Source organism: Mus caroli, chromosome 4 (genome assembly GCF_900094665.2).
Source record: "Mus caroli chromosome 4, CAROLI_EIJ_v1.1, whole genome shotgun sequence".
In the NCBI taxonomy this organism is placed as follows: Eukaryota; Metazoa; Chordata; class Mammalia; order Rodentia; family Muridae; genus Mus; species Mus caroli.
The window spans coordinates 96,908,156-96,921,769 of NC_034573.1; the positions used below are offsets into that span (position 1 = coordinate 96,908,156).

At 45.2% G+C, this 13,614-nt stretch overlaps 1 protein-coding gene across 2 annotated transcripts in view; it reads left to right on the forward strand.

Annotated features, from left to right (window-relative positions):
- The window catches only part of C8b (complement C8 beta chain), a 37,960-nt gene extending 27,883 nt beyond the window's left edge, over positions 1-10,077 (forward strand). For both annotated transcript variants that reach the window (XM_029476215.1, XM_021159359.2), the window contains 3 exons: positions 6,054-6,207; positions 7,057-7,125; positions 9,757-10,077. In XM_029476215.1, the coding sequence (XP_029332075.1) occupies positions 6,054-6,207; positions 7,057-7,125; positions 9,757-9,908 (375 nt within the window). In that variant the 3' untranslated portion in view covers positions 9,909-10,077. The remainder of the gene's footprint in view (positions 1-6,053; positions 6,208-7,056; positions 7,126-9,756) is intronic.
- Positions 10,078-13,614: the final 3,537 nt, after the last annotated feature.

Here is a 13,614-nt window from a genome sequence, read left to right on the forward strand (position 1 = left end):
ACGGTACCTATAGCGTGCCTTACATCACTCCTTTCTTGCTGCTGTCTGGACTGTCATTGATGGACAGATATCTACCCCCTGAGAGTTCTCTTTGCAATCAAGGTGGGGAAATGGGAGACTGGACCTTGCCGAGAAACTGCAGTTCTAACCCTGACGATTTTTCAACAGGATCTGTATTTGTGCATCAGCTGCATAGCTTCACAGAACAAGAAGGCTGCCATTCAATTCTTGCCTCTGTACTTAATCTCTAGTGACACACAGAGCACAGGCACCAACAATCACAATAGAGATACAGCCAGCCATGGGTTGCAGGCAGCTCCAGAGAAACCCAAGCTTGATTGATACCATGGTGACACCAGATGGCATCACAGCCAGGTGTGAGAGATGACAGGTACTTGAGAGGAAAATAGGTATCTGAATTGTAGCTCTGTACTATGGCATCCTACCTGATAGCTGTTAAAGCTGAGACCTGGGAAGAATGGTTTGGTTAGCCAGTGAGGAAAAATGTGCCTGTGTCTGGGCTAGGGATTGTCACACGAGGTCAAACCAGTGGTGTCAAGTGGAGCATGATAGAGGAGAGTATTTCGAGGAGCAAAGCAGGAGAGAGGCAGAAGGGCAGAAGACCTCTCTGCACCTCTGCACATCTGTCACCTGCACTGAAAGCGCATGTTCATCCATCCCTCTACCTCATGGACTCTCTCTGCTCTCAGAAACTGCCAGCTGCTTCACATTATCCCAGAATAAGGCCTCTCTACAGAGGCAGCTTTCTAGGAGGCTGGAGTGATGGCTGATTTTCAGGAGAGGAAAGCCCAGTGGATAAACAATTTCTGTGCCACTGCCTGAGTATAATAATGTGTCCTTTGAGAAGAGCTGAGATGAGATTTCTGCAGATGCAAGGTATGCAAGCAGGAACCAGCTTGTGTCATTTCCAGGTAAGCGCAGACAGGAAGAGATGGCACCTTGTTAAAAGGAGAGTTAGAGATGACAATGGATAAATAAAGAGATTTGTTTTAACGCAAAAGATGGGAATTATGTTCAAGCTGCAGAAAATGAGCACATGTCTATAAAAGAGATGGAGGTAAGTCTGAGAATGCATTTGCTTTGTGACAACAATAAAATTCAAGAAAATAAGGAATTTATGAAATAAAAATAGAAGCTGAGCTGTTTAGACACTAATCAGATGCAAGGAAAGTAGCTGGATGTGGGGAACCGAGAGCTCAATGGCAGAATTAAAACCCACATTGGAAGCCATAAAGAACAGAATTGACACTGCAGAAAATCGAGTCAGTGAGGTGGAAGGTATTATAAAAAATACTCTTATAATATGGAAACAAAAGACAAAGAGATTCAAACACCAACAGGAAAGAAATGTGATAGATAGGGTACAGAAGTAGACATCTAACACTTGAAGACTCCTTCCCAAGCCAAGGGTGAGATTAAGTGTGTCCATACATTCATCAGGCATGTAGTACAGAATCTGCTCTGTGCCCACAACATGGGATGAACACGGTGTTGAAACCTAAGCAGAAATATTGAAAACAAAACAGTATTGCAACACATCCCTGCTGACATGTCTTCCTTTTAGGAACAAATGTATCCCCCAGGAGTGAAAAATCAAAGGCAGAAGTCATTCCAGCGTGCAGTGTACCATTGACCTTAGGTCTTTAAAGGAAAAAGCGTGTGGCCTGGTGAAGTGTTCCTCAGTGGGCGAACTCCCGAGGCATTTTGAGACAAAACAGAAAGGGTTGTTGTCAGATTTAGCAGATGAAACTACAGAGCATTCAGCTTTGAAATTCAGATAAGGAAGGGATAAATTCTCTTGGTTTCAAGCATCTCCTGTGTATTGCATAGAACGTACTGACTCTTTAATTGCCCCTTATCTGACATTTGGATGTAACTGGATGTCCTGTATTTAAATGGTAATCCTAATCACCGCTCTATCATCTGCATATGTTTTTGCATGGGTCAAGGTAGCTAGATAGTACATTTGGACTGAAGCTGATGAAGAAGACATTGAATTGCCTAGGGTAGAAAGAAAAAATTATGAATGGTGCTCATAAGGAGGTCAGAATTGCCAAGGTGATGCTGCATCTTAGTTCAATATGAGTCAATTTCCCAATTACACATGTCCAAGAAGTATTGCCAAGAGAGCTCTGCCTACTGTGGTCATTCCAACATTCAGATAACAGCTGATAATGGCTCTGAAGATTGCCAGAAGAATTCAGTCACTTCCCTCCATGCTCCTGTTCACCTGTCAGGAATCAGAACAAGTCACACAGAACGCCTGAGGACCTATAGCCCTACTGTGCACAAATCTCCCTCTGAAGACTGTAGCCCTACCATATGAAAACCTGCCTTGGGAGACCTGTGGCCCTACTATCTGCAAACTTCCCTCTAAGGAAATGTATCCCTACCCTGTTCAAGCCTGATTTTGAGAAGCTACAGTTCTACCACATGGTCCTCTGAAGAGCTGCAGCCCTACTATGTGTGGCCAGCTTTGGAGTATCTGCTGCCCTATCACATGTAAGCCTGCCTTTGAGAGGCTATATCCAAAAGGAGAGTTTAAGTAAGTCTTGAATTTCTCAAAGCAAAAGAAGCTTTGTGTGACGTTAGTGTTAGCACTATTTTAGTAAAACCCTGTCAGCTATGGACTTAGAAGATGGCCCAGTGGTTTATTTCTCTCTGTACAATCATGAAGACCAGAGTTCAAATTCCTAGAACCCTTATTTTTTAAAAGCCATGTGTAGTGGGCTGCATTTGTAATCCTAGTCCTGAGAAGGCAGAGCCAGGAAGACAACTGGGACTCACTGGCCAACCAGCTTAGACTTATCAGTGAGTGCCAGCTCACTGAGAGACTGCCTCAAAACAACACAAGGCACATGGCTGTGAAACATCAGCTAAGGTCGAGCTCTGGCCTCCATGTGCACCATGTGGGGTAAGATGGCAATGTAATTTGGCTCTCATCTAGGGAGATATTTTAAATTCAGTATCTCCATACTATGAAAAATGTTGATAGCTATTGATCTGTTTTTAACTGGTTTTATTTTTTGTAAATAAATATGTATGGCTAGGTTGGATACTTATGGCAGCAAAGCTTAAAAGGGCAAAAGTATCAACCCGAGGCTTAAAAGAAAAGTAGCTATATCCATAACCAGTCTGTCTTTGTAAACCTCAAGCTGTGGAAAGTTGTTCTATCACCACAGGCTGAGTCACACAGGGAGATGATAAGTGAAAAGGTGAGATATAAAATTACATTTATACACCAGTGATAATCTGGCTGTCCATAAGTCTGAAAATACATAAATGAATTATCGGACAACAAAGCACAATATTAACAATCACAGCCCACCCTTGGTGGAGGCGACACCTTTGTCAGTTTACTTAACCTTTCTGTGCCCCAGCTTTTTGAACTGTCCCAGGAGAAGATGGAGAACCACCCAGTTCTCAAACTGCTGTGAAGAAATGGGGGGTAGGGGGGAGGTGTGATGCAGCATGTATGTCATCTCCTTGTGGTGGCTAGCTCTGGTGACAATTATTTGACACAGTTAAGAACAACAGGGTGCACTGCAGAGATTTGCCTGGAGCAAAATAGATATTCTCCAGCATCCCCTCAAAATACTGTGATAAGAAAAAAAATTTTCCCAGGGGCAAGTGTGTTAAAGAAGACCCAGTGACCACCATATTCAAGATAGAGTATCTAAGAGAGAGGTGCAGAAGAGAGAGGTAGAAAAAATGAAGGGAAAGAAGAGGAAGGGAGGCAGGAGACGAGAGACAGGAAAACAGACAATGAGCACATACTGGGTACAGCCAAATTAACACAAATGTAAAGGCTGCCCTGATGCCGTGGGATAACTACTTCACCTAAGAAAACCATCATAGCCTACAAACTGGAGAACACAGGGGTGAGGCTAGAGATGGGAACTCCCGAGACGCTTGTATTAGTAACCATCCTAAACTAGGAGGGGAAACAGGCTTTCGACTCCACACCTGATAGTACCAGGATTTTCATCTCAGAGTTCTTGTTTGTTTGTGTGTGTGTTTGTTTGTGCTTTAATGAATCACGTGACCACCTGGAGCTTTTCCTCACCTGACAATTGCACCAGTCATCACCGCGTTGTGAGGCCAGAAGCGCATCACCTTCTGAGGTGCACTCTATGTAAGGTGTTTATTCAGATGTGGCTGCCAGCTAGCGCTATGTCTTGGTAGGAAAACGCCATGGTGGTTAAAGTAGGTCTTTCGAGGAGCTCAGAGCAAAAGCCAAAAGCTGACTGTTGAGAACCTTGTCAAGTTCCCCTCCTTTTACCCTCCCCCAGGTGGGACCAGCAGGCTGGTCTCTCTGAAAACAGCCTCTGGATCAATTCATTGACCACAGACCGGTGAGACAATGGGACCTCCAAGGGGCCTTGCTTTGCCCACTGGAGCGAAGGTCAGCATCAGATGCATTAAGAAATGGAAGCAATTTTCTTCCCACTGGAGGCTTCTATTAGGCATGATTGCCTGCATTTAGACAGACCCTAAACTCTCCAGGGCTGAATTAGGACAGGATCACAAACAAAATCTGGAGAGGAACCAGGCCCTGGATCTGCATCCCTAAGAGGAACAGACACAGCAAAACAGCTGGCGGGCCCTGGTTCTTCTCACCCATAGATGTATAGCCACTGATGCGCATGCACAGAGTGACCAGCAACTGCGGTTTCCGGTTTCCGGTTTCCGCTTGTTCTTTTCTAACTCTTGCCGTGTCTCCCATACACACCGCATCGCTCTGACCCTCTTCAGCCAGCCATCCTCTTTACCCTTAACGTGAGGCTGTGTCCAAAGATAAGAGTGAGCAGCTCCAAGCCTCTCTCCCCAGCGAGCTTACTATCAAATCAGAGAAGAAAATGGAGACTTCGCGTGAAAAAGTTTAAGGATTATAAAGGAACATTTGGAAAGCAGAATATTTTCAAGTGAATAGTGCAGAGGCCACTGAGGGAAGGGACTGTGAGCCTTGGGGTGAGGCTTCCTGGAGGGAGCTTCTCATAACATGTGAGTGACTCTCATAAAACTGGAGGGTGATGATGCAGGGACAGCAATCCGAAAGTAAGCCGAAGAGCTGCCAACTGATCACCTTCCAGATGATCCACATGAAGGCAGATGAGCCCCTTCCTACCACAGCCCTCCCTGTCCCTCCTGCTCCTCCCGCCCCTCCCCGCACCTGCTCCTCTCATCTGGTTTGGTTTGGTTGTTACTCTGTGTGAAACCCTGTGGTACAGAAACCATGTGCCTTGACCCACTGTGGGGCTGGGGCTGACTAAACCTATCATGAATTGAAAATATCAAGGCAGAAATGCATTTGGCCTGCCATACCTGTGGAACACCGCTTGGCGGCATGGGAGATTTATGCCTCACGTGATGGAGGAGCTGCCTGGGCCAGATCCCCCAGCACTGGCTGCAGTACAGTACATTTTTTGTTTGTTTGTTTTGTTTTGTTGTTTTTTTGAGACAGGGTTTCTCTGTGCAATCCTAGCTGTACTGGAACTCACTCTGTAGACCAGGCTGGCCTCGAACTCAGAGATCTGCCTGTCTCTGCCTCCCAAGTGCTGGGATTAAAGGTGTGCGCTCCCACGCCCGGTAGTACAGTACTCTTGACAGAACCTATCACTAGCCTGGGAAGTTCACAATACACTTCAACTAAAGAGGAATCACTTTCTTGCCTTCTTGCGGTTGAGAGATCTCAAGTCAGAGACTGTCTGTAAGCCACTAGTTTACACTAGTGTCTGCCTCTGGCTTCGGAAGTCCCTAGGAATAGATTCTCACATTACAGTTATTTTAGATTCATATCTAGCACTTAGTAGGTATTCGTTGTTAGTTGAATTGAGTTTGAACAGGTGAACTTGTATCTCCCAGGTTGGGGAGGCAGAGAGGAGGGCAACTAGCTGCATGCTGTATGTAGCATTTGTCCTGTTCTGGGTGTATCCTCCTGCATTTTCTGTGCACTGCCCTCTCCAACTGTCCTTCCCCTGTAGCTTTGCTTTGGCCTCTAGGTGATGTGTGTTTTGTCTCTTCTGTCCCAGGCTGAGCCCCTGTATGAGCTTGTGACAGCCACAGACTTTGCATACTCCAGCACAATGAAGCAGAACTTAAAGAAGGCACTAGAAGAATTCCAGAGGGAGGTCAGCTCCTGCCGCTGTGCTCCTTGCAGAGGGAATGGAGTCCCTGTCCTGAAAGGTACCACTTTTCAGAACTCTGGGGTTCTTTGTGGAAGGCATCATCTGCAGGGATGCCGACTCTAGGGCAACTCTTTACCCACTTTTACTTCCTAAGAAATCAGAAAGGTGGCAGCTGGGGGACTCTGCTCTGGTTGTCAGGGTACCTAGACTCCAGCCTCAGGGGTCCTCAGGGGTAGCATTTAGCTGAAGCTTGGAGCTGTGGGCATGATGGTCAATTCACAGGAAGTAGGATCAGCTCAGCGGCTCAGAGTTTGGGTCTAGGATTACCGTAGTGTTTCTTGCTTTGCAAGAAATTTAGAACTTAGCAGCTGGTGTCTACCAGCTTGTAGAATAGAGTCATGGGGTAATATGGAGTCAGATGAGGACATTCACAGAATCTGTCCTGAGGAGACAGTCTTCATGATCAGATGAGAGATAGTCCACGGCGGCAGATTCCTGGTATATAGAAGTACTTCTAAAGGTTCAGAACTTGACAAAGGTAGATGGGGCAAGACTCAAATAGTGGGGAATCTCCCTAAAGGAGCTTAAGCAGAGACTAGACTATTACTTGTGGTAAGAGATGGCTGGCCTCAGGGACTGCCAAGGCAGCATCTGATCCTGGAAGCATGTAAGTGTGAGTCAAAGATCAACTATGGAGCAATTTTCTCAATGGTACCATATAATTCTCATAATGGCAATGAACACCCTTCCTGCCCAGGAAAGGAGCAGCTCTTGCCCGCACATTCGATAACATCCCACTCACGGTTTTTGTTCCCATTCTACCAGATGGAAACACAGGTGCTTGAGGTTGAGCTCTTGGGTTCTGCTTTCCCAGGGTGTGATCATGCTCTCTGCCTGTTTTTCTCAGGATCCCGCTGTGAGTGCATCTGTCCTGGTGGCTTCCAAGGCACAGCCTGTGAGGTTACCTATCGGAAAGGTAATGAATCTACCAGAGTTAGTTGACTAAACACACCCTGGAAAATGTCTGAAAAGAACAAATGGCCTTGAAGGCTGTCATTATGATGCTCAGGATCCCGCCTGGGTTTTTTTTTTTTTTTTTAATCACTTCTTCCCTTGGGAATGCACCATCGTGTAGGACTGTTCATGTGTGACATTCCCAAGCCATCTCAGATTGTGGTGGGAGCTTATGTCCTTTGCCCAGGTGACTGGGTTCCTGAAAGGAAAGCTGGGGATGGGTGAGAAGGACAGCAAAAGAAATAATGAGCCAAGACAAAGTTCTCTGATCAAGGCTCAATGTTTACTTTTTGAGTCTGAACTTAAAAGGGGGGAACACATCCCCCACTATGCCAAGATCTCCTGGCTTGTCAGGATCACATTAGGAGAACAAGCTCAGGCTGCTCAGCGAGTAGTAGCTTCTTGCAGGAAGCTGCAGATGTGGCAGACAATAGACTTTACCTAGTTGGGAAGACTCCACCCTAGGTGGGCTAGCCAGCTGTGGCAAAAACAAGGTCTGATTTAGCCCGCTCAAGGCTGGGGAGGGCACATTGTATTATCTAACCCAAATCCAGTGTGTGTGTGTGTGTGTGTGTGTGTGTGTCCCCTAGGTAGAAATTCCTATAACACTCCCTACCCCCTCAGTGGCATTAGTCAATTCCTTTTGAAGATATGTACACATAATGTTTTTCATGCTGTTTTTCCTCCCCTCATTCTGTAAGTAATGCCATATGCCTTTGACATCTGCAACTCCATGACTAAGGTGTGGTTGTTTCTCAGTGATAGATAGATAGATGGATAGATAGATAGATAGATACATCATACATACTTACGTACGTACATACGTACATAGATGATAGACATCTAATAAAAGAAAGGCTAATAAAACTTTCCTTTGTACTCTCAAATTCTTTGCCCACTTTGTCATCTAAGAATTGTCAGACTCCCATACCTCTTTCATTTTTATTCCTTCCCATAACCTTTTGGTGGCCTCCTTAAATGAATCTAATACATCTGATAAAACATTAGGGCATTCTCTATGCACCTCACTGTGCAGTGGGCCCCTTGGCTGGGTTCTTGAATTCAGCTCGAATCAGAGCTCATCACTGTCATTTAATAACTTTAGGTTGAACAAGACCTTGCCCTCTCTTGGCCGTGACGTGGACATGATCCTGTTTACTGCTCACACACCTGAGTTTATAGTGAGGCATATAAATCATTTAAAATGATGGCTGATAAACTGGAAGGGCAAAATAAGCACTAACTGCTTTGTTTTGGATTTATTATTTGTATTTTAGACATAGAAAATAATTTATTCTTTACAACAAGCCCATGAAGACAGTACTGGTGATAGCCCCATTATACAGATAAAGAAGCTAAAGATCAGTGGGTCACATTTCAGAGTGAAAGCAGAAACCCAGGTCCAGGTTAGCAAACATGGCTGACTGCACAGCCTTTAAGCATGTCCTTCTATATCATGGTTGGCTTTGTTATCTCCTCTTGCACCTCACCCAGATCTTGGAGAGTGACCTGCTCAGAGTGTAGGATCACAAGACCACAGTGTTCCCACAGTGTTTCTGTTTAGAAGAGACCTTGGAAACTGTCCACGTTAGCTCTTTCGTTTTGCACCTATTTATCACAGGGAAACAGTTATTCCACAGCCTTATCTATGACCAAAGCCAATCCTTAATAGACAACAAGCATCAAGGCATAGAGTGGATGTGCTATTCACCTCATTTAAAATGTCCCACTCTCACAGTAGATAACATAGCCCTCATGCATGAGAAACTATCCAGTATCTTAATGTGTCTAATCTGTAAGCCATTCATTTGCCCATCCCCCTCCTACATACTCATCTACCCTTCCATCCATCTGTCCATGCCTCTGTCCACCCACCTACCAATTCACCATCTACCAAACCATCTATCCACCAACATGTTTACCCATCCATCCATCTATCTATCCACCCACCTAGTCACATATTCATTTATTCATTCACCCACCCACCCACCCATCCATCCTCTCACCACTCATACATGCATCTATGTGCCCACTCACCTACCCATCCGTCCACCCACCCGCCCATTCATCTTCCTGCCAGCCATTGCTTATTTGCAGGAGGCCTGCTGTTTGCCGGCCTAGTTGTTGAGATTCATTACGAGCAAATCAGGTATGGTCCTTGTCATCACAAAGGTTGTGGTGTAACAAGACTAAGGCTATGTAAATTATTCCATAAACACATTTAAAATTTCTATGCAACAATTGCTACAAGTGCTCCGAGAGCTTAGAATACAGGGATGTGATGAAGAGGTAAGGACGGCAGGCTTCTGTGAAGAAATACAAGTTTACTGAGATCTAAAGGACTAATTGGATTGACGATGTTAGGGGAAAGGGAAGAGCACCCTGGGCAAGGAATAGTTGTAGAATGTGGAAGTATTCTATGCGAGGAGAGAATGAAGAAAACAATGACAAGAGAAAAAAGACCCTTGTTTAAAGGGAGATATCAGAGATTCAGATTCCAGAAGCCTATTGGCGTCTTTGCCCAATCCTATACCACCTCTAGGACAAGAGAGTATAAGAACTAGTTCACATCCACTTTCCTTCTTTCTTACAGACATCCCCATAGATGGGAAGTGGAGTTGCTGGTCTGACTGGTCTGCATGCTCTGGAGGACACAAAACAAGACAAAGGCAGTGCAACAATCCAGCCCCTCACAGAGGAGGCAGCCCCTGTTCGGGTCCTGCTTCCGAAACACTCAACTGTTAAAGGAGATCCTACGTGAACTCCAACCCTCACACACTTAGCCAGGCTTCCAGTACACCAGCTCCCACCCAGGGCTGTCACAACAAAACCCAATGCCACTCTGCCCTTTAAAAAGATTTGTTTGATGAGTGCGTGATAATTTGAGTAAACAGTGGATTGAGCAAAACCCTAAGTCCTTGCATGGTGAACCTCCCTTTGCACGCTCTGCACTTTTGTTACGTCCACAAGGTCTGGGAGCCAAAAACTCTCTTGGTCACCATGTAGTGACAAAGACACATAGTAGGTGTTGAATAATGAAACAGTACATTGATAAGTTGTTCATCCCTTGGTAAGCACAGAGTCGTCTTCAGTAATGAAGACAGCCAATCTCTATGAAATGATCTCTGTGTGGCACCAATCAATCCCTATGACAACCTTGCAAGACAAATATATGGGATACAGGCTTGGGGCCATATAGTGACTTGTTCCAGGTCACCATACCATTTAGAAAATGTCAGAACTGTGCTACAAACAAGGCTCTGGAATCTAGCGGGGGGGGGGGGGGGGGGGGGGGGGGGGTCTCCTTTTCTGAATGAGTCTGTAGTTAGCAGAGAACTGTTCCTGAAATAAAATGCAGCAGAAAGCTGTGTGTCTTTCTGTGAGGGGGTTGGTGTGCAGGTATGTGTGCATGTGTGCATAGATGTGTGTTCTTGTGCCTAGTCAGGAGAGTGGCTTTGGGTCCCCTTAGCTTCTTTGATGCTGAGCAGAGGAAGCAAAGCATATAGGAACAGTCATCAAGGGCCAGACCTGAATGGTGATCAATAAGAGAGCATGACTGCGAGCCAAGGAAAACTGATCACTCCAGTAGAAAAGATTTACAAAGGAAAGGGAAGATCATAGTGTCTGGGCAACAGGTCAGAGGACTCTTGGCTGTGTGGTAGTATGTACTGCCATCCCATATTCCCTCCTCTGAGGGACTGATTGTCTGCACACTCCACTTAGCTCATTGAGCTTTGGTGCAAATACTACTGGCGGGGATGAGAACTAAAAGAGGCCAGCAGAATGACTACTGATATCCGGGCTATCAATATCTTTTTATTATTAGTTTTTTAATTACTAAGTGGTTAAAGCTCCGTGGTTTTCATACATTCCTTTTTTCCATTGTTTTGTTTGCCCATGGGCACATCTCCCTGATGGAGGAACTTGAATGAGTTTATTCCTGGAATAAATCAGATGTGGAAAAGCAGTTTGTTACGGGTAATTTTTGGGTCATCAGACTCATTTGCAATCAACTGTTTTCAGGCAAGATACCTGCTTTGCATCTGTAGCAGCTGGATTTGAGAGCTCAACACATCCACAGTACTGAGGCTTCTCTCCAAGCCTGGCCAGCTCTCTCCAGCAGAGTCAATAGAAAACTGGGAGTAGCTGAGGATTCACTGCCTGGGGCAGTGGCAGGCAGCAGAGCAGCTCTGTCTGCCTTTCTGCATCCCCTGTACCCTGCAATCGAACTGACGGGTCTGGACCCTTGTTTAGTTTAATATTATTGCTTTGCTGTCTGCTGTTATTTCAACAGGATAATGCAATAATGTTTTATCTCTTTCATTATACGGAGGCAGTATAATTTTCTTGAGTTATAATCTATCTTCTTTTAAGATTCCCCCGAGACAGGGAAGAGCCACTCTGTCTTTGGTTGACGGGAGGCTCCCAGGAAGCTGACAGTAGCACATCGAGGCGAGCACCGCCAAATTAAATTCTGAATCTCAATCACAGCCACCGCTTCTAATGGGAGATTTGAGTTGATTATGGAGATGACAGCCCAGGTTCACATTTATTGCGTTTAGCAGAAATTGTTTATCCTATTAAATGTGGTCTTGAAGGAGAGACAATTGAATTGTGAAGCACCACTGAGTACCCGGGTGACGCCCAGGCACTGCTAAACTGTGTAATAATTATATTCTTATTTGTGGGCTGAACTTCCCCACGTGGCTCTTTCTACAAACAAATGCGCTTAGGAGGAGGTGGAAACGTAATGTAAGAATTAAACAAAATAAATGCAAACTGTACTCTAGGACTCTTGGCAACTGTGGCTCACCCCAGTGTACCTGGGCTGAGCTGAAGGATTCTTGTAGAGCCCAAACAGTGTGATTTAGCAGTGACCCTGGACTATGAGTACATGTACATCCCAAGTTACCTACGTGGGAGGGATGATCACGTCCAAGAGGAGGATTCTTAAAACGTCATGATCTCTTCTGCATGCTGAATGCCAGGATAGGAGGCTTTCCAGAGTGACCTTGGGCTAATAGCATAACTTCTGTGGGGATAATAACTGTTATAATTACTTTAACAATAATAATAATAATAGCTGCCAATTAGAAGGTTTTGCAGTTTATGAAGTCTTTAACCTGAATTATCCCATTTAATTTTTCTCTGAGTTTGATGGGATAGAATTTATGCGAGCCATAGATGACAGAGGAAGATCCTTAGCAAGAACTGGCCAACTGCAGCAAGCAAGAGGGGGGCTGCAGGGCCAGGACGGAGCTGCTGCAGGCCAGACTACAGGCAGAAGGGCCATCTCTGTCTTAAAAAGAAGACCCTGAAGCTGGGTGGTGGTGATGCACACCTTTAATCCCAGCACTTGGGAGGCAGAGGCAGGCTGATCTCTGAGTTCCAGGCAAGCCTGGTCTACAGAGGGAACTCCAGGACAACCAGGGCTACACAGAGAAACAATGATATTGTGATTCTCAAGCATTTATAGAAAATCTTTTGAGAGAGAGTGTGCTGGTGCAGAAAGCCTTTAGCAGCACCCTGGGGGACCTAAGTGCTTTCGTTGATGGAGAAACGCCCTGTCCCTGCATCCCCGTAGGATCTTACACACAGCAGCATGAACTTCTGCTCAACTCATCCTCCATGTGTCAGCTGTCTCTTTCTTCAGACAGTTGTTCCTGTGGGGTAAAGTTAAGCTACAGGGTTGGGTTAGAATGATTCCAAAGACCTGTAACATAGTCCTCCTCTTAGAAATATTAGAAGGTATCGGAAAACTTCATGTGGTAGAACATGATGGGAGTTTTTAGGTCACTGGGGCATGTCCTCAAATGGGTTGTAGGACCTAGCATCACCAACCATGACTGGGAACCAAAACAATCCTCTTCTTTCACTTTACAATCTCAGTAACAGTAACAGTACAGTAACAGAAAGCTGACCCATGGAGAATAGATGTTTTTCTCTATTGCTGTATCATCCTATACTTTGCTCATGGTAGCATTCAGCATAGTAATCTCTTTTAGAGAATGAAGACAGTGTCTGGCACTAGGGGATTGTCAATAAATATCATGTAAAATAATGGACTAGTGAAAAGGAGCAAGCTGGGCCAAGGGAAGGACTGCCCCATGCTGGTGAACAGCTTTATAGCCTTAGTGACCTGGTGAAAGACAATACTTCAGGCCCGGAAACCCCAAAGACAGACAGTTAAGCATCAATGAAAGATTGCCCTGTTCTGGAGCATCGTGCATTGTAAAAGAAAAGTGAAGCCCAGGAAGAGAAGATGTGGTGTTAGGAGGGTTGACAGGGTGAGTTCAGTCTGAAAGCCTGGTAAGGACAAAGGTCATAGGTAATAAAGCCCAATCTCCCTATTGGTGTGTATAGGGGTTGGGGATGGGTAGGAGATTAAATTGTCTTCCAATATTCTGACTCAAATTTCATATCCAAAGACAGCCTGGAAGGACAGTGGTCC